The sequence below is a fragment of the Gorilla gorilla genome, chromosome 4 (genome assembly GCF_029281585.2).
Source record: "Gorilla gorilla gorilla isolate KB3781 chromosome 4, NHGRI_mGorGor1-v2.1_pri, whole genome shotgun sequence".
Lineage (NCBI taxonomy): Eukaryota > Metazoa > Chordata > Mammalia > Primates > Hominidae > Gorilla > Gorilla gorilla.
Genome location: NC_073228.2, coordinates 147,104,016 through 147,125,317, shown reverse-complemented (window position 1 = coordinate 147,125,317; position 21,302 = coordinate 147,104,016). Strand labels below are relative to the sequence as shown.

General features: G+C 36.7%; 1 protein-coding gene and 1 long non-coding RNA gene across 4 annotated transcripts in view; one reads left to right on the top strand and one right to left on the bottom strand.

Annotated features, from left to right (window-relative positions):
- The window catches only part of NR3C1 (nuclear receptor subfamily 3 group C member 1), a 125,504-nt gene extending 108,752 nt beyond the window's left edge, over window positions 1–16,752 (top strand). For both annotated transcript variants that reach the window (XM_055389283.2, XM_055389282.2), the window contains exons 8-9: window positions 11,936–12,093; window positions 12,627–16,752. In XM_055389283.2, the coding sequence (XP_055245258.1) occupies window positions 11,936–12,093; window positions 12,627–12,779 (311 nt within the window). In that variant the 3' untranslated portion in view covers window positions 12,780–16,752. The remainder of the gene's footprint in view (window positions 1–11,935; window positions 12,094–12,626) is intronic.
- LOC109027014 (uncharacterized) overlaps window positions 104–21,302 on the bottom strand; it is a 35,643-nt gene continuing 14,444 nt past the window's right edge. The window contains exons 2-4 of one of the 2 annotated variants that reach the window (XR_010133958.1): window positions 9,892–9,984; window positions 3,293–3,436; window positions 510–1,474 (exon numbers count right to left, since the gene is read on the bottom strand). This is a non-coding gene — a long non-coding RNA (uncharacterized lncRNA). Of the gene's footprint in view, window positions 3,437–9,891; window positions 9,985–21,302 lie in introns of both variants that reach the window. The other variant, XR_008680332.2, reaches the window with a different exon arrangement.

The following is a 21,302-nucleotide window of genomic DNA, read 5'->3' as shown; positions in this document are numbered from 1 at the left end:
CACCACCAAGAGTGAACCCTCAACTATGGACTTTGGGTGATGATGTGTGGGACAGGAGGTATATGAAAAATCTCTGTACCTTCCTCCCAATTTTGCTGTGAACTTAAAACTGCTCTAAAAAAAGTCTTTTTTAAAAAAAGCTCTATGAACTAGTTGGTAGTATAAACCTTAGGCCATTTCAAGTAAAAATTACATATCAGTGTTTATTAAATACTGAGTTAATAGCTGAATACCTCTTTCATATACAAATAAGTACATTTGCAATTTTTAAAAAAGTCTTAATTCCATTAGTAACTGTGGTTTCATAGTTGCCAAATAACTGTAAGCTATGGATGTTGCACAAGACTGTGATTTTATTTAATCATTTCATATCTATTTAAACATTTCCAAAGCGCACATTCATCTTAATGTTTTCACACTATTTTTGCTCAACAAAAAGTTATTTTATGTTAATGGATATAAGAAGTATTAATAATATTTCAATCAAGGCAAGAGAACCCGATAAAGATCATTGCTAGAGACGTTTAATGTTACCTGTAGCAGTACACTTGTTAAAGAAGTGATTAAGCAGTTACATAAAATTCTGATCATAACTTTGATTGATACCATGAAGGTATAATTCAGTGCCTAGATACTAACAACTTTACTTGTTTAAAAAAAAAAAGAATGGTTTCAATTGTATACATCCCAGACTAATTGAGCTATATTTTTTTCATTGTAAATAATATCACGAGTTCTTGTTAAAAAATAATAGAATCATAAGGATGGAAATATATACCTTAAGATATAGACTTCTACTATGATAGACTACTGGAATAGGTATATAACCTCCCACCAAAAATGCTAGACTAAAAAAATTAAGAACTAAGTGAAGGCAGGAACCTACAGAGATAAGTGGAACTCAAGCCAACTTGCTCTTTGACGGCATTTGTAGAACCTGGTAAATTAGTAAGTTTAAGAGATAAGTGGAACTCAAGCCAACTTGCTCTTTGACGGCATTTGTAGAACCTGGTAAATTAGTAAGTTTAGTAAGTTGGGGTTTTTTTAAGTTTATAATCTTTTTTAAAATGATTTCAGTAGGTTTTTGGGCAACAGGTAGTGGTAGGTTACATGAATAAGTTCTTTAGTGGTGATTTCTGGGATTTTGGTGCACCCATCACCCGAGCAGTGTACACTGTACCCAATGTGTAGTCTTTCATCCCTCATCCCCTCCCCAACCCTAGTCCCCAAAGTCCATAATATCATTCTCATGCCTTTGCATCTTCATTGTTTAGCTCCCACTTAGAAGTGAGAACATGCAATATTTGGTTTCCCATTCCTGGGTTACTTCACTTACAATAATGGTTTCCAGTTCCATCCAGGTTGCTGCAATTGCCATTATTTTGTTCCTTTTTGTGGCTGAGTAGTATTCCATGGTATATATACACCACATTTTCTTTATCCACTCGTTGATTGATGGGCATTTGGACTGGTTCTGTATATTTAGTAAGTTTAAAAACAAGGGATGGAAATATAAATGCAGTTGAAAAGGCAGTGGATGGATCTAAAAGCAGATTGGACACATTTGAAGAAACACTTGAAATGTATATTTGAAAAAATCAGCCAGAATACAATTGTTTTTAATGATTGTGTATATGTTTGTGTATATAAACCATAAGGGAAATCTGTAGGTACTGAAAATCACAACAGGAAAATGGCAACAAAGCTATAGAAACTGGAAAAGCAATGACTTTTCTTAGATCCCTCAGAGAATGGAGGTCATAGGACAAACCACCACTTCGAAATCTAGAAGACTAGACAAATACAGAGAAACAGCCAAGATCAGCTTACTGGGAAAAGATGCCACTGAAGCCAGGAAGACTATGGCAATTTTGATGAATTGCTGGAGGCTGAGTGAGGACTAGTTTCAGAGTTAAAAACTCCCAGGGACCCAGTCTTAGTGGGGGTTTCCTGCAATTTCTTGGGTTTACCCCACAAAATTTCTAACTTCCAGAAACTCCACAAGGTTCTTATGGTGAAGATGCAAGAAAAGAAACTCCACAAGGTTCTTATGGTGAAGATGCAAGAAAAATTCCCTCCTTTTTCTGGTAGGAGTAGAGGGAAGGTAAAATTTGGAAATATGTAGCAGAGTGTTCACAACAAAAGGCCTGCCCTGTAAGGAAAACTAATTTAACAGGCCCTTATGTGACCTGGGGGAAAGGCAAATAGAGGATTCTAGCCCTTCCTTAGCCTTCTTGTCTCATTTCTGAAAGTCACAGCCCAGGGATTCAGACCCACTAAAAAAAACTGAGATTTAATCATAAAGATTAAAAAACAATTCACCTCCCCCTCCCCCTCCCCAACACCTTACCACCATATAAACAGGGCTCCAGGATAAAATAACAGTGGATTACAACTGAGAGAGCTGCAAGACACAAGCTGTTTAAGGAGTTCTTAGGAAACCCAAAAACAACAGAAGAAAAAGTAAATAAAAACAAGGAAACTAGAGGAAACTGAAGCCTCCAGTACCTACAATTATGGCAAACATTAAATACAGCCCAGCTCCTAGCCAGATTAGCATGAAACCTCACACTAAAAGTCTAATTACTTCAGTTTTGATATATCATGTCCAGCTTTCCAGCTTTCCAGCTTTCAGCAAAAAAACTATAAGGCATGCTAAAAGGCAAGAAAAACCCACAGTCTGAAGAGACAAAACAAGCATCAGAAGCAGTCCTCAGATATGACACAAATATTTCAGTTATCAGATAGGGAATTTACAATACCTATGATTAGTAGGTTAAAGGCTCCAATGGAAAAAAGTAGACAACATGCAAGAAGTGATGTACGCAGAGAGATGGAAACTCTAAAAATAAATGCTAAGGAATGCTGTAAGGAAATGCAGAATGATGTTGATGGGCTCATCAGTAGACTGAGCACAGCCAAGCAAAGAGTCAGTGAGCTTGAAGATAGATAGGTCAAAGGAAATTCCCCCAAACTCAAATGCAATATAAACATAGTAGACATTAATCCAGCTGTATCAGTAATTACTTTAAATTTGAATGCTCTAAGTACACCAATCACCTATTTTTTTAACTAGGAGGTGAAAATAAAGTTTGCCACCAGATGCTCACTAAAAAATTATTAGAGGATATACTTAGGCTAAAGAAAAGTAATCCCAGCCAGGCGTGGTGGCTCACACCGGTAATCCCAACACTTTGGGAGGCTGAGGCAGGCAGATCACGGAGTCAAGAGATCAAGACCATCCTGGCTTACGTGGTAAAACCCCATCTCTACTAGAAATACAAAACTTAACTTAGCTGGGGGTGGTGGTGCGCGCCTGTAGTCCCAGCTACTCAGGAGGCTGAGGCAGGAGAATCACTTGAACCTGGGACGTAGAGGTTGCAGAGAGCCAAGATAGCACCAGTGCACTCCAGCCTAGTGACAGGGGAGACTCCATCTTAGAAAAAAAATAAAAGTAATCCCATCTTTAAGAAGGACTGAAGAATAACAAAAGTGGTAAATAATATAGATACATTTAAGCTGACATTTACTATGTATATAAAATAACAACAGTAACAATTTCCTTGAGGGCTAAAAAGTAGAACTAAAGTATGTTTAAGTTTCAAGGATGACAACTAGAAATAGGGTATGCAGGGTATGCAAAGTACCAAACCATCGGGGGAAGAGAATACCTAAGAAAAACAATCCAAAAGAATGAAAGACATGAGAGGAGGGAGAAAAAAATGCATAAACAAGGGCATGATAACAGGAAGTAACAAACAGATAAGGTACATTAGTACAGCTAAATTCAAACACATCAGTAGTTTAGTTTCATTAAATATAGAGATGGGGCCAGGTGTAGTGGCTCACACCTATAATCCCAGCACTTTGGGAGGCTGAGGTGGGCAGATCACTTGAGGTCAGGAGTTTGAGACCAGCCTGACCAACATGGCGAAACCCCGACTCTACTAAAACTATAAAAAGCCGGGTGTGGTGGTGCATGCCTGTTATCCCAGCTATTCGGGAGGCTGAGGCACAAGAATCATTTGAACCTGGGAGGTGGAGGTTGCAGTGAGCCAAGATCGTGCCACTGCTCTCCAAACTGGGTGACAGAGGGACACTGTCTCAAAAATAAAATAAATGTAGAGATGGACTGAATGCTCCAAGCTAATCTGACAGGATTTTAGAAATAATCCAAATTTATGCTATTTAAAAAAAGCTATATCTGAATAAAGATATTGAAAGGCTGAAGTAAAAGGATCTACTTTTGCATAGTATAACCCAAGACATGGCCAACTTTTTCTGTAAAGGGCCAGATGGTAAATGTTGTTAGCTTTGCACAGTCTCTGTCACAGCTACTAAACTCTGCCCTTGTGGCAGGAACATAGTCATTGACGGTACTCAAATAGAACAGGCATGGCTGTGTTCCAATAAAACTTTATTTACAAATACAGGCTGCAAGTAGGATTTGGCCCATAGGCCAAAGTTTGCTGGCCCCTATATTGACCAAAACAAAACCGAAGGAGCTACATTATTACCAAGCAAAATAGATGTTAAGGCAAAATACTCCTTAAAGCATTTGTTCAGGAAAAATAATTGTAAATATATAGTTTCAAATTACATAATACAAAAATTCATAGAACAAGAATACTTAGATAAATCTAGTAAAAATAATGAGATTTTACTATACCTTTCTTACAAATTAAGCAGACAAAAAATAAGGATATGGATGTACATTTCATCTCTCTTGGGTCAATACTGAGGTGTGAGATCACTGGGACATAGGTTGAGTGTGTGTTTAAATTTATTTTTAAAATTGCCAAACTTTTCCGCAATTGTTAACATTTACCAGAAATGTATGAGACTTCTTAAGATACGTTCTATACCCTCCTCAGTACTTGGTACTGTCAGCCTCTTTCATCGTAGGTATACTGATGATTAAAGATATTAAGCATCTTTTCATGGGCTTGTTGGCCACCTATATTTCTTATTTGGTATTGTGCCTCTTTTAATCTTTTGCCCATTTTTTAACTGGGTTTTAAGAATTGTTCAAATATTCTCAATATGGCCCTTTGTTAAATATATGTTTTGCATGTTTTCTTTAAGTGGATTACATTTACAGTTTTCTTAACAAAATGTAGAGATGAGCAAAAGTGTATAATTTTGAAGAAAGCTTCATGTCTTTGTGTACTAAGAAAGTTTTGCTTAATCCAGGGTTAAAAAGATTTTCTACTATTTGTTTTCTTATAGAAATTCTGTAGTTTCAGCTCACATGCTTAAGTATATGATGCAAGGTAAGGGACAAGGTTCATTTTCTTCCCCAAAATCCATATCTGGTTGCTCCAGAACTTGACTCTCTTTTCCCTATTGAGTTACTTGGCAATTTTGTAGAAAATCAGTTGTTTGTATATGTGTGGGTCTACTTTCAGACTCTTTTTCTTACCCAACGATCTGTATTTCTTACCCAATGATCTGTATGCCTATATTCATATTGATAACATCCTGTCTTGATTACTGTTGCATTACAGTAAATCTTGAAATTGGGTAATATGAATGCTCCAGATCTGTTGTTCTTTTCCAAACTGTTGTTTTGGATATTCTAGTTTCCTTGCATTTCCACTTCCTTTTTCTTTTTTTTTTGAGATGGAGTCTCACTATTGTTGCCCAGGCTGGAGTGCGGTGGCATGATCTTGGCTCATTGCAGCCTCAGCCTCCCCAGCAGCTGGGATTGCAGGCACCCACCATCATGCTTGGCTAATTTTTGTATTTTTAGTAGAGACAGGGTTTCGCCATGTTGGCCAGGCTGGTCTCAAACCCTGACCTCAGGTGATCCACCCACCTCGGCCTCCCAAAGTGCTGGGATTACAGGCATGAGCCACTGTGCCTGGTCTTCCACGTATTTTTTAATTAGCTTGACAATCTCTACCAAAAAGTCTTTTGGGGCTGGGTGTGGTAGTTCATGCCTGTAATTCCACCACTTTGAGAGGCCAAGGCAGGCAGATCGCTTAAGCCCAGGAGTTTGAGACCAGCCTGGGCAAAATGGCGAAACCCTGTCACTACACAAAATAGAAAAAATTAGCCAGGCATGGTAGCTTGTGCCTGTAGTCCCAGCTACCCAGGAGGCTGAGGAGGGAGGTCAAGGCTGCAGTGAGCCATGATCATGCCAGTGCACTCTAGCCTGGGCAACAGAGTGAGACTCTGTCTCAAAAACACAGTCTGATAGAATTTTTATTAGGATAGCCTTGAATCTATAGATCCATTTGAAAATAATTAACATCTTAAATTTCCAATTTCCGGCCGGGCGCTATGGCTCACGCCTGTAATTCCAGCACGTTGGGAGGCCGAGGTGGGCAGATCATCAAGTCAGGAGTTCGAGACCAGCCTGACCAACATGGTGAAACCCTGTCTCTACTAAAAATACAAAAAAATTAGCCAGGCGTGGTGGCACATGCCTGTAGTCCCAGCTACTCAGGAGGCTGAGGCAGGAGAATCACTTGAACCTGGGAGGCAGAGGTTGCAGTAAGCCGAGATTGTGCCACTGTACTCCAGCCTGGGCAACAGAGTGAGGCTCCGTCTCCAAAAAAAAAAAAAAAAAAAAATTCCAGTTGTTGAGAAAGAATAAGAATTCCAGCTTTGGAGGAGTGGGGAGACCATCAAATCCTTTTTCCAAAAATACTACTAAGCAGAGTATAGTTCCACAAATATTCTTCTGTAAAGAGACTCACAGTACATATTTGTCTTTGTAGGCCATATAGTCCCTGTTGCAATTTCTCAATTCTACAGTTATAACAGGAAAGCAGCTATATACAGTATGTGAATGCTTGTGTTCTAATACAAATTTATTTGCAAAATCAGGAAAATGGCTTGAAATGGTTTAAGATCTAGTTTTCTGACTAGATCATGGTATATAATCTTTTCCATATATATTTTGAATTTGGTTTGCTAATATTTTGTTGATCATTTTTATATCTCTCTTTATGAAGGATGCTGATCTACAACTTTCTTTTCATATCTCTCTTTATGAAGGATGCTGATCTACAACTTTCTTTTCTTGTGATATCTTTTTCTGGCTTTGCTACCAGGGTAGTACTAGCCTCTTAAAATGAGTTGAGAAGTATTTTCTGTTTTCTTAAAGAGTTTATAGAGTATTGATCTTATTTATTCTTTAAATATTTGATACATGTCACCAGTGAAGCCATCTGGGTCTGTGTTTTCTTTCAGGGAAGATTTTTAATTATTTGCTTATTTGTTATATAGATCTATTCAGAATTTAGTTATATAGATCTATTCAGAATTTATATTTTTCCTTGACATAGTTTTGTAATTTTTGTGTTTCTACGAAATAAGCCATTTTGTCTGAGTTGTCTAACTTGGGCATAAAGTTGTTTGTCATCCTTTAAATTTTGTAGGCTCCATAGAGGTGTCCCCTCCATTATAGATTTTCATAATTTGTGCCTGATCATCTTTTTTTCATGGTCAGTCTAGTTAAAAATTTATCAATTTTGTTGGTCTTTACAAAGAACCAATTTTTAGTTTCATTGATTTTCTCTTTTTGTTTCCTATGTCATTGATTATTATTTCTTTTTTTCTGCTTGCTTTTCATTTAATTTGTTCCTCTTTTTCTAGTTTAAGGTAGAAGCTTCCATTGTTAGTTGAAGACCTTATTATATAGATGTTTAAAGCTATAAATTTTTTCTATATTTTCATTCATTTCATTTTCTAATGTCCTTCATGATTTTTTTCATTGACCCATGTGTATTGCTTAATTTTTATATATTTGGGGATTTTCCATATCTCTTCCTATTCATTTCTAATTTAATTCCATTGAGGTAGGAGGTACATTGAAGGACTCTAATATTGAATGACTCTAATAAGTCTTCTGAGACTTTTTTAGGCACTTGCATATGGTCTATCCTGAGTGTTCCATGAGTGCTTGAAAAAAAACTTACTGTGCTCTTGTTAAGTAGAGTTTTATGAACGTCAGTTAGGTCAAGTCGATTGATTGATAGACTAGTTCAAGTTTTCTGTACAAAGATTTCTGTCTAGTTGTTCTAGATCCTACAACTTTGTCTACATCCTTGCCAGAGCTTGGTATGGTTTTTTTATTATCGCTATCCTAGAGAGTATGTAGTTGACCCTTGTGACTTGCCATGCATTTAATGACTGCCCATGTTCATAGCAGTATTATTCATAATAGCAAAAAAACTTTTATCATATGCTTTTGTGCCTCAAGATCATATATTTTTCGTTTTTAGTCACTAATATGGTATAATGGTATAATATACTGTTTAAATGGTATAATATACTGTTTAATTTCTGAGTAATTGACTAGCCTTTCATTCCAGGGATAAATCCTATTTGGTTATGATATAGTATCCTTTTTACATATAGCTGAATTCATTGTACTAAAATTTTGGTATTTTTGCATCTAAATCCATGAGGGATATATTCTATAGCTTTGGTGTTATGATAATATGGTATTATTTCTTTCTTAAACGTCTGGTAAAACTCAGCAGCGAAGCTGTCTTGGTTTGTTTGGAGCCTTTTTTGTAGAAAGGTTTTCAAGTACAAGTTCATCAAATGTTTACTGATAATATGTTTATTCTTGAGTGAGCTTTGTTGGTTTACGTCTTTGAAGGAATTTAACTGTTTCCTTCAAATGTTGAATTTATTGGTATAAAGTTATTCATAATATTCCCATAATATCCTTCTTATTCATAATATTCCCATATCCTTCTAATGGCTCCAGTATCTCTAGTGTTATTCCCTTTCATTCCTGACATTGCTGACATTGGTATTTAATATATTCTTGCTTTTTTTTTTTTTTTTAAATCAGTCTGGCTAAAAGTTTTTCAGTTTTACCGATGTTTTCATAGAACCAGCTTGGTCTTGATTATGCATGTTCTTAGTTATTCATTTCTACTCTTTATCCTTCTTAGTTATTCGTTTCTACTCTTTATCCTTTCCATTTTTCTTGTGTTTAGGGTAGAAGCATATATAATTGAGACCTTTCTTTTCTAATCAAAGCTTTTTTTTCTAATCAAAGCTTTTAATGCTGTAAATTTTCTAAGCACTGTCTTCATTGCATCCCACACATTTTGATATGCTGTGTTTTCGGTACTAGAGATTTTTAATTTTATGATGCCTTATTTAATCATGATGCCTTATTTAATCCATAGCTTACTAAATGTCAAATTCCAAACATTTGGGTTTTTCTACAGATATGTTTGTTACTGACTTCTATTTTAATCTCATTTTTGTCAGACAGCATTCATTGTATAACTTAATCCTCCTAAATGTATTCAGACTTGTTTTATGTTCTAGATTAATGTTCTGTGTATACTTGAAAAGAATGCAAGTTCTTGGGTAGACTGTTTCAGAAATGTCAGTCAAATTTAAGTCTTGTTTATTCTTATTGATTCTGAGACAAAGGCGTTTATAATGGTATATTTGTCTGCTATATCTCTGACATTGCCAAATATCCCCTTGGAGGCAAAATCTCCCCCTCCCTTTTGAGAACCACTGATCTATGTAGCCTTTTTTCTGGGACTAATTTAGCCTTGCTTCTGAGATGTGGCCCCTAGGTCTCTACTGAATGCCCTGCATATTTAATTAGATCTTTCTTTCCTCTGTGGCCTCAAGGGATTTCACCCTAAGTATGCACAAATTTTTATTCAGCCGAAGACTGTACAGATTTCTGGAGGCCTTTCTTTGTGTACCTCCTTCGTTTCCAGTAGTCTGACCCATGAATTAAAGCTGCTTTAGCCTCCCCAAACTTCAATCTCTTGCTCCTCAACCCAGCAAGATTGCTAGACCCTGGGTTCCCTTTCCCTTCACTGCAGTATGACAATTACTTTCAAGCACAAAGGTTTAGAATTAAGATTTCTTACTCCTGGGCTAGGTATGGCTTACCGTATTTGTTTCTCTTTTCCTAGGGATCATAATCATGTATTGCTTGTTGTCCAGTTGTCCAGTAGGAGGGGAATTCCAGGCTGTACTTACTTCCTGCAGCCAAAAAAGGAAGTAATGTTAGTGATTTCAATATTAAAACATTAAAAAAATTTAAGATAAAAATCTAAGATGGATGAAATTCTTTTATATGCATATTGAATTGGGCTTCACCATAGTTATTTTTAGAATTAGGACTAACCAGCAGGGAAAAAAACTATAAGCCATCACTGTTTTACAATTTTGCAATAATTAGATTTTCTGTAGTATAGTAATGTGTAAAATTAACCCATTGTTGATATAGAATGCCCTTATCACTCCTGATTAAGCGGTCTTCATTTTCATGTTAATACTGATGTCTTGTAATGCTTTATGGAATCAAACATTTTCATACATATTCATTAGTCTAATTCTAATCATAATCCAATGAAAAAGAGCAGGAAGGATGCTCAAGGAGGTTATATTCAAGTCCACATGGCAAGTAAGAAATAAGACTACTCGGCTGGGCATGGTGACTTACTGCCTGAAATCCCAGCACTTTGGGAGGCCAAGGCGAGCGGAATTGCTTGAACCTGGGAGGCGGAAGTGGCAGTGAGCTGAGATCATGCCAATGCACTCTAGCCTAGGCAACACAGCAAGACTCTGTCTCGGAAAAAAAATAATAATAATAAGACTTCTCGAAGCTCCTAAATCCATAGCTTTTCCTCTGTACCAGCATCTTCTAAAAATGTCAGCAGCAGTGAAGTTTCAGTTTGGGAAATAATGCATTTCCCCTCTCTGGAGAGTGCACAGTTATATCTCCAAGAAGTACTGAAATTCAGAAGTCTGCCTAATATGTATTAAACATTTAGCTTTTCTCAAACTTTGACCACCAAATCCTTTTTCTTACTCTAACCATAGTTAACACAGAATCAGTGTTCCCAGGAGCACACTGTGAAAAATGTAGCACTCTACAAAAGTCCTAATCTCCACAGGATTAAGTGAAACCATGATTAACCCTCTGTTCCTTGTCCTTATTAGTACCATTTTCTGAAGAGTAATGTATCCCCCCAAAACTTTTATACTAGTTTCACTAACCAGAATCCATGTACATAAGGAAGGACAGATATTTTCTCCCTACTAAGACATATCTATTAGCTACATTAAAAAAAGTATTGCATGCCGATTTTAAAGTTATAATTAACTGGTGATATCACAGATATTCTAAGATATAATTGCTGGAATAAACACTGTTGTTGAAGGCTTCTATCTATCTCAATACTAGAATTAAACTCAAGTGCAGAATGGCAGACAAAGTTAACTAAAAATCACTGTATTATTTCATTTGGTCCTCCAAATAGCTTTGTGAGCTAGGGAGGAGAAGGTGTATCATCACCACTTCCATTTTATAGATGAGAAATCAAGTGATTTACTCAAGGTTAAGTCCTCCAATTCTTTGTTATCCTGCATTTTCTCTTGGCTGTAGTTTAATAATCCTAAGAAAATGCTTATATTTTAGGGTGCAGTAAGAGTACATAAACAATGTTAAATGCCCATCTTGCATGTATAAAAAGTTATAGCAAGAAATCTGGCTGGGAACAGTGGCTCACACCTGTAATCCTAGCACTTTGGGAGGCCGAGGCAGGAGGATTGCTTGAGCCCAGGAGTTTAAGACCAGCCTGGGCAACATAGGGAGATCCTGTCTCTACAAAAAAATTTAGCCAGACACAGTGGCTTGTGTCCTAGCTACTCAGGAGGCTGAGGTGGGAGGATCACTTGAGCCAAGGAGGTCAAGGCTCCAGTGAGCTATGATTATGCCATTCAGACATGGTGGCTTGTGCCTACAGTCCTAGCTACTCAGGAGGCTGAGGTGGGAGGATCACTTGAGCCAAGGAGGTCAAGGCTCCAGTGAGCTATGATTATGCCACTGCACTCCAGCCTGAATGACACAGTGAGACCCTATCTCAAAAAAAAAAAAAAAGAAAAAGAAAAAGAAAATCCTTTAATTGACTTCATCTTAACCTTTTAGTTCCTAAGGACGGTCTGAAGAGCCAAGAGCTATTTGATGAAATTAGAATGACCTACATCAAAGAGCTAGGAAAAGCCATTGTCAAGAGGGAAGGAAACTCCAGCCAGAACTGGCAGCGGTTTTATCAACTGACAAAACTCTTGGATTCTATGCATGAAGTAAGTGTCAAACATAAAGCCAAATATAAGAGTTTTCTGGGACAAAGTATGTTTTGATTAGTGAATATAATTATATACCAACAGCGCCCCCACCCCCGACCCGCCCCACCCCCAGTTTGTGGATGTTGGTGATAGCTTGAGTTCAACTTATGAACTTCAGTTTTGTAGACATTTTTCCTAAGGCCAATTATGAAATATCCTTTCACCTAGTCATGTGTATATAAAATCACCATGTTATTACAGAATTTAATAACACTGTTTTTAAAAAGTATGATTAATCCATTAAATTAGAATAATGCACCCTTCATATATTATGGTACTACAGTGATTCATGAAATACTCAATTCTATATAATTCAAGAAAGAAATATAAAATGTGTTCTGTACGGAAGTGCTTATTTTTCATCTGGGAAATTCCAGTGAGATTGGTATATTCTAGGCCAGATAATTTTTTCAAAATAGAGGACAACAAACATGAGATGTTCCCACTGACCAATTTGGAAGCCTGATCATTAACTATATCTTCTCTTGCAGGTGGTTGAAAATCTCCTTAACTATTGCTTCCAAACATTTTTGGATAAGACCATGAGTATTGAATTCCCAGAGATGTTAGCTGAAATCATCACCAATCAGATACCAAAATATTCAAATGGAAATATCAAAAAACTTCTGTTTCATCAAAAGTGACTGCCTTAATAAGAATGGTTGCCTTAAAGAAAGTCGAATTAATAGCTTTTATTGTATAAACTATCAGTTTGTCCTGTAGAGGTTTTGTTGTTTTATTTTTTATTGTTTTCATCTGTTGTTTTGTTTTAAATATGCACTACATGTGGTTTATAGAGGGCCAAGACTTGGCAACAGAAGCAATTGAGTCGTCATCACTTTGCAGTGATGGGAGAGTAGACAGTGAAATTCATTAGTTAATATATCCCAGAAATTAGAAACCTTAATATGTGGACGTAATCTCCACAGTCAAAGAAGGATGGCACCTAAACCACCAGTGCCCAAAGTCTGTGTGATGATGAACTTTCTGCTCATACTTTTTTTCACAGTTGGCTGGATGAAATTTTCTAGACTTTCTGTTGGTGTATCCCCCCCCTGTATAGTTAGGATAGCATTTTTGATTTATGCATGGAAACCTGAAAAAAAGTTTACAAGTGTATATCAGAAAAGGGAAGTTGTGCCTTTTATAGCTATTACTGTCTGGTTTTAACAATTTCCTTTATATTTAGTGAACTACGCTTGCTCATTTTTTCTTACGTAATTTTTTATTCAAGTTATTGTACAGCTGTTTAAGATGGGCAGCTAGTTCGTAGCTTTCCCAGATAAACTCTAAACATTAATCAATCATCTGTGTGAAAATGGGTTGGTGCTTCTAACCTGATGGCACTGAGCTATCAGAAGACCACAAAAATTGACTCAAATCTCCAGTATTCTTGTCAAAAAAAAAAAAAAAGCTCATATTTTGTATATATCTGCTTCAGTGGAGAATTATATAGGTTGTGCAAATTAACAGTCCTAACTGGTATAGAGCACCTAGTCCAGTGACCTGCTGGGTAAACTGTGGATGATGGTTGCAAAAGACTAATTTAAAAAATAACTACGAAGAGGCCCTGTCTGTACCTAATGCCCTATTTTTGCAATGGCTATATGGCAAGAAAGCTGGTAAACTAAACTATTATTTGTCTTTCGGGACCTTTTGAAGTAGTTTGTATAACTTCTTAAAAGTTGTGATTCCAGATAACCAGCTGTAACACAGCTGAGAGACTTTTAATCAGAGCAAGTAATTCCTCTCACTAAACTTTACCCAAAAACTAAATCTCTAATATGGCAAAAATGGCTAGACACCCATTTTCACATTCCCATCTGTCACCAATTGGTTAATCTTTCCTGATGGTACAGGAAAGCTCAGCTACTGATTTTTGTGATTTAGAACTGTATGTCAGACATCCATGTTTGTAAAACTACACATCCCTAATGTGTGCCATAGAGTTTAACACAAGTCCTGTGAATTTCTTCACTGTTGAAAATTATTTTAAACAAAATAGAAGCTGTAGTAGCCCTTTCTGTGTGCACCTTACCAACTTTCTGTAAACTCAAAACTTAACATATTTACTAAGCCACAAGAAATTTGATTTCTATTCAAGGTGGCCAAATTATTTGTGTAATAGAAAACTGAAAATCTAATATTAAAAATATGGAACTTCTAATATATTTTTATATTTAGTTATAGTTTCAGATATATATCATATTGGTATTCACTAATCTGGGAAGGGAAGGGCTACTGCAGCTTTACATGCAATTTATTAAAATGATTGATTGTAAAATAGCTTGTATAGTGTAAAATAAGAATGATTTTTAGATGAGATTGTTTTATCATGACATGTTATATATTTTTTGTAGGGGTCAAAGAAATGCTGATGGATAACCTATATGATTTATTGTTTGTACATGCATTCATACAGGCAGCGATGGTCTCAGAAACCAAACAAACAGTTTGCTCTAGGGGAAGAGGGAGATGGAGACTGGTCCTGTGTGCAGTGAAGGTTGCTGAGGCTCTGACCCAGTGAGATTACAGAGGAAGTTATCCTCTGCCTCCCATTCTGACCACCCTTCTCATTCCAACAGTGAGTCTGTCAGCGCAGGTTTAGTTTACTCAATCTCCCCTTGCACTAAAGTATGTAAAGTATGTAAACAGGAGACAGGAAGGTGGTGCTTACATACTTAAAGGCACCATCTAATAGCGGGTTACTTTCACATACAGCCCTCCCCCAGCAGTTGAATGACAACAGAAGCTTCAGAAGTTTGGCAATAGTTTGCATAGAGGTATCAGCAATATGTAAATAGTGCAGAATCTCATAGGTTGCCAATAATACACTAATTCCTTTCTATCCTACAACAAGAGTTTATTTCCAAATAAAATGAGGACATGTTTTTGTTTTCTTTGAATGCTTTTTGAATGTTATTTGTTATTTTCAGTATTTTGGAGAAATTATTTAATAAAAAAACAATCATTTGCTTTTTGAATGCTCTCTAAAAGGGAATGTAATATTTTAAGATGGTGTGTAACCCGGCTGGATAAATTTTTGGTGCCTAAGAAAACTGCTTGAATATTCTTATCAATGACAGTGTTAAGTTTCAAAAAGAGCTTCTAAAACGTAGATTATCATTCTTTTATAGAATGTTATGTGGTTAAAACCAGAAAGCACATCTCACACATTAATCTGATTTTCGTCCCAACAATCTTGGCGCTCAAAAAATAGAACTCAATGAGAAAAAGAAGATTATGTGCACTTTGTTGTCAATAATAAGTCAACTGATGCTCATCGACAACTATAGGAGGCTTTTCATTAAATGGGAAAAGAAGCTGTGCCCTTTTAGGATACATGGGGGAAAAGAAAGTCACCTTAATTATGATTAAATTGTGGATTTAAGTGCTATATGGTGGTGCTGTTTGAAAGCAGATTTATTTCCTATGTATGTGTTATCTGGCCATCCCAACCCAAACTATTGAAGTTTGTAGTAACTTCAGTGAGAGTTGGTTACTCACAACAAATCCTGAAAAGTATTTTTAGTGTTTGTAGGCATTCTGTGGGATACTATACAAGCAGAACTGAGGCACTTAGGACATAACACTTTTGGGGTATATATATCCAAATGCCTAAAACTGTGGGAGGAAACCTTGGCCACCCCAAAAGGAAAACTAACATGATTTGTGTCTATGAAGTGCTGGATAATTAGCATGGGATGAGCTCTGGGCATGCCATGAAGGAAAGCCACGCTCCCTTCAGAATTCAGAGGCAGGGAGCAATTCCAGTTTCACCTAAGTCTCATAATTTTAGTTCCCTTTTAAAAACCCTGAAAACTACATCACCATGGAATGAAAAATATTGTTATACAATACATTGATCTGTCAAACTTCCAGAACCATGGTAGCCTTCAGTGAGATTTCCATCTTGGCTGGTCACTCCCTGACTGTAGCTGTAGGTGAATGTGTTTTTTTTGTGTGTCTGGTTTTAGTGTCAGAAGGGAAATAAAAGTGTAAGGAGGACACTTTAAACCCTTTGGGTGGAGTTTCATAATTTCCCAGACTATTTTCAAGCAACCTGGTCCACCCAGGATTGGTGACCAGGTTTTCAGGAAAGGATTTGCTTCTCTCTAGAAAATGTCTGAAAGGATTTTATTTTCTGATGAAAGGCTGTATGAAAATACCCTCCTCAAATAACTTGCTTAACTACATATAGATTCAAGTGTGTCAATATTCTATTTTGTATATTAAATGCTATATAATGGGGACAAATCTATATTATACTGTGTATGGCATTATTAAGAAGCTTTTTCATTATTTTTTATCACAGTAATTTTAAAATGTGTAAAAATTAAAACCAGTGACTCCTGTTTAAAAATAAAAGTTGTAGTTTTTTATTCATGCTGAATAATAATCTGTAGTTAAAAAAAAAGTGTCTTTTTACCTACGCAGTGAAATGTCAGACTGTAAAACCTTGTGTGGAAATGTTTAACTTTTATTTTTTCATTTAAATTTGCTGTTCTGGTATTACCAAACCACACATTTGTACCGAATTGGCAGTAAATGTTAGTTAGCCATTTACAGCAATGCCAAATATGGAGAAACATCATAATAAAAAAATCTGCTTTTTCATTATGTGACTCCAACATGCTTTTGTAGAACTTGTACAGTTCCGATTGTCCAATCTGATTTTTGTTTACTGAAAGTAGAGTTACCCCCGCTTCAGGAACCTTAAGATAATATGGTGGGCATTTAAACGTCAGTGTGGCAATGTTCGCCTGCTAATATGGCATAGATTCAAAATAAGCTTAACCCTGGTGCCAAAGACCTGAAGATTATCCCATCCATGCCTCAAATGGTTGTGTGCCAATTACTGCAAAGGGTACTAAGGGAAGGAGAAATTCACTCCTGAGGCTGCTTCAAATGTATGTCTTTATCACAAAAGATGACATTTTATGTAAGCTAATGTTATCTAGTCAAAATTCTTAGCTTATTTTAAAATCAACTCTTCAAGAAAAGGAATAAACATTTAATATAAATATCATAGCAGTATTGCACATAGAATAGAAAGGTCGGGCAGGGTAGTGGAAGTCAGCTATTCTATACAATCCATTCAGTATTTTCCAAAACATTTGATGTTCAGGCCATATCCAGGAACTGGATGACCTAACAAACTTCTCTGAGTACTTTTTTTTCCACAAGAGATCTCCATCACTAAGAAAAAAAGCATTGTGATTTAAAAGCCAAATTTGCCTTATCCATCATCATGTGCACCAAGTATTTGCTACCTGCCTACTATATAATATTGAAGATACAACGTGAATAAGAAAAATACTATTGCTACCCTCAATCAGAGTATGTGATTGGAAAAGTGTATAACAAACCTTTCCCAGTGTCTTCAGGTATAATGCAGAGATACCAGATACGGCATCAGTGTGTATACACATTATGGCTGTACCATTCACTAAGTAGTAACCTTACATTTCTGTAGAACACCTTCACATACATTTTTAACAAGCCTCACTGAATGAATTAATGACATGAAAATAATGAGGCAGATTATTCTCGTTTCCATTTTATAAGGAAGTAAACTCTGTAAGAAAGTAAACAGTCTCAGAATTTAAGCACTGATTCATAGCCCCTAGCTCCCATGTTATTGAAATTTGAATGGAAAGCCTCTAATGAGGCCATTCATCTATCAGATGTCAAAGAGCATATCTCTGGCCTATGAGCCTCTCAGGGAACTGGTTATGTTTTTCTGTTTTAAATTAAACTAATGCTTTACTGAGCACTTATTATGTGCCAGGCACAATGATAATTCAATATATTATTTCATTTAATCATAGTACCCCTCTAAAGTACTACTGTAAAGCAGTGCTATTATCCTCATTGCATTTATATCAGGAAACTGTGGCTTAAAGAATTGAGTAACTTGCCTACAGTCACAAAGCTAGCTCCAGAATCCATAGTTTTAAAAACCACTATTGAGAAATTATTAATATGAGCTAACTAGGGCGAATGAACCCATATTGATCATTATGTGTCTGGCCTTTTGACGTGTCCTCATTTAATCTAATCCCTTTTGCTACCATATCAATTTTGACTTAGAAATTTAACAATGATACATTAGTCCCCGCTTATCTACGGAGGATATGTTCCAAGACTCCCAATGGATGCCTGAAACACAGATAGTACTGAACTGCATGTTTTTTCCTATATTACATACCTATGATAAAGTTAATTTACAAATTAGATGCAGCAAGAGATTAACAATAACTCAATTACAACAATATACTGTAATAAAATTTATGTGAATGTGAGCTCTCAAAAAATCGTACTATACTGAGGGTAACTGAGACCACGGAAAGTGAAACCACAGATAAGGGGGGCACTATTGTATTTCCTTCTCTTAAAAACGTGTCCTGTACCCTGGGGTGGTTGATGGTGGAAAATACTAGCTGCCCACAGATTACAGAATGCCCTTTGGTTTGTCTAATATACAACAGGGAGCCTAGCTCACTAATGCCCACAGAAAAATCAAACATTTCTTCAAGTGATATGGAGCATATAGGGTACAGTCAAACCAAGGAAGAAAGCTGTTTATAAATGAGAACTATAGTGCAAGTTAAAATTTGCTCCTAGTTTTGCAGGTAAAGAGCCAGACTTTGGGTGTAGAAAAAAAGTTGAAAATACCGAGGCTTTTACATAAGGTGATTTTTTTTTTTTTTTTTTTTAGAATTTCAACTAATCTCTTTTAACTTAAAGTAAGTCGTTCTTAACAGTATTGGTAACTTTATAGCACTTTCTTTCTGGTGAAATAACCCCATCCTCCCTCTTATTTAGGCTTCCTGTTTCCTAGTTAAAATGGGGTAGTACTTTGTTAGGGAAGTGTTTTTACTTCACTTGGTTACAAACATGTAAGTCTCAGAACAAAAGAGTTTGTGCAGACCATATCAGACACTCAAAAAACTCTTCACTCTACCCACTTGAGTAAGAGACAATTTATATTCTGTTCACCTTATGTACCCTCACCAAAAATATTCAGTAGGGTAATAATGTGTATATAATGTAAATAAGGCACACGTTTTTCTATTTTTGTTAAAGTTGCATTGTCTTAAAAATACTAAGTATATACATGGGGTTTTGCTAGAAATAAAAATCTAGGTCATCCAAAACCACTACAATTGTTCACTAGGATTGCAAAGAATCAAGATAAAAATGAAACTCTTTCAATATGGCAAGAAAGGGGGACAGTGTGCATAAAAGCAAGCAAAGGCTCACAAAACATGAGAATATGTCACAAACACCTCCTGCTCAGTTTCAAGACCTACTATGTGGCAAGCATGCTAGATGAAGCAATTCAAAGACCACTAAGGCAATACTAAGACTCCAAGGAGAGGTTCCTGCCCTCAAGGAATTAAAGATGAAAGGCAAATGACTAAGCAATTCTACTCCTATGTATCTACTCAGAAGAGATGAAAACGTGTCCACACAAATGACTTGCATGCAAATATTCATAGCAGCATTATTCTTAATAGTCAAAAAGTGGAAACAATTCAAATATCCATCAACCAATGTACAGATAAACAAAATGTGGCATACGAAATGTGGCTGGGCACGGTGGTTCATATCTGTAAATCCCAGCACTTTGGAAGGCCAAGGCAGGTGGATCACTTGAGGTCAGGAGTTCGATACCGGTCTGGCCAACATGGTGAAACCCTGTCTCTTCGAAAAATACAAAAAATTGGCCGGGCACGGTGGCTCACGCCTGTAATCCCAGCACTTTGGGAGGACAAGGTGGGTGGATCACCTGAGGTCGGGAGTTTGAGACCAGCCTGAACAACATGGAGAAACCCTGTCTCTACTAAAAATACAAAATTAGCCGGGTGGCGCATGCCTGTAATCCCAGCTACTCGGGAGGCTGAAGCAGGAGAATTGCTTGAACCCGGGAGGCAGAGGTTGTGGTGAGCCGAGATAGCGTCACTGCACACCAGCCTGGACAAAAAGAGCGAAACTTCATCTCAAAAAAATATATATATATTAGCTGGGTGTGGTAGCGCTCACCTGTAGTCCCAGCTACTCGGGAGGCTGAGGTGGAAGAATTGCTTGAATCCGGGAGGCAGAGGTTGTGGTGAGCCAAGATAGTGTCATTGCACACCAGCCTGGACAAAAAGAGTGAAACTTCATCTCAAATATATATATATATATTAGCTGGGTGTGGTAGCGCTCGCCTGTAGTCCCAGCTACTCGGGAGGCTGAGGTGGAAGAATTGCTTGAACCAGGGAGGTGGCAGTTGCAGTGAGCCAAGATCGTGTCATAGCACTCCAGCCTGTGGCAGCAGAGTGAGACTTCGTCTCAAAAAAAAAAAAAAAAAAGTGACGAACCTCAAAATCATAATGGACGAACCTCAAAATCATGCTAAGTAAAAGAATCCAGACACAAAGGACCATATATTATTTCACTTACATGAAACGTTCAAAAAAGGCAAATCTATATAGAGAAAGCACATCAGTGGTTTCCTATGGCTAGGGATAATATTAGGGTTTAAGTGCAAATGGGCACATGAGGGTACTTTTGGGGGTGATGGAAATGTTCTAAAACTAGACTGTAGTAATGGTTGTGCAATTCTGTACATTTAATAAATGCTACACTTAAAATGGGTGGATTTTATATGGTATATAAATTAAATCTCAATAAATACGTATTAAAAATATATAGAGAGAGAGGCAGCCAAGCAAATGTGTAATTGCCATTCAGTTGTATCAAAAGCAGGTACAAATGCACTAAATGCACTTTGAATGCACTAAAACAAGTGCAGCTATTTTTTTTGGAAAGCCTGTCAGAAGATGTCTTCATTGTGCTACATGTTAAAGGATGAGCTGGGAGTTCAGCAGCACAAAGCCTTACTCGTTTAATACTAATGGATGCCCCTGTAATGTTTAATTAGTCATATGTTCTACCCATCCCCAGAGAGGGCAACCAGGTACAAAGAGATCACCAACATGACAAGTAAAAAAACTCACAGCATATACATGACTACTCATTTTAAATACAAAAACAACGTCTTGTATGAATTCTAAGTGTTAATAACTGTTAAGACCTTAGTGGTCTTACAACTTTGGAATAAACAAATCTGGGTTCAAGCCTTGCTTCTTTATTTACTAAGTCTGTGATTCTGAGAA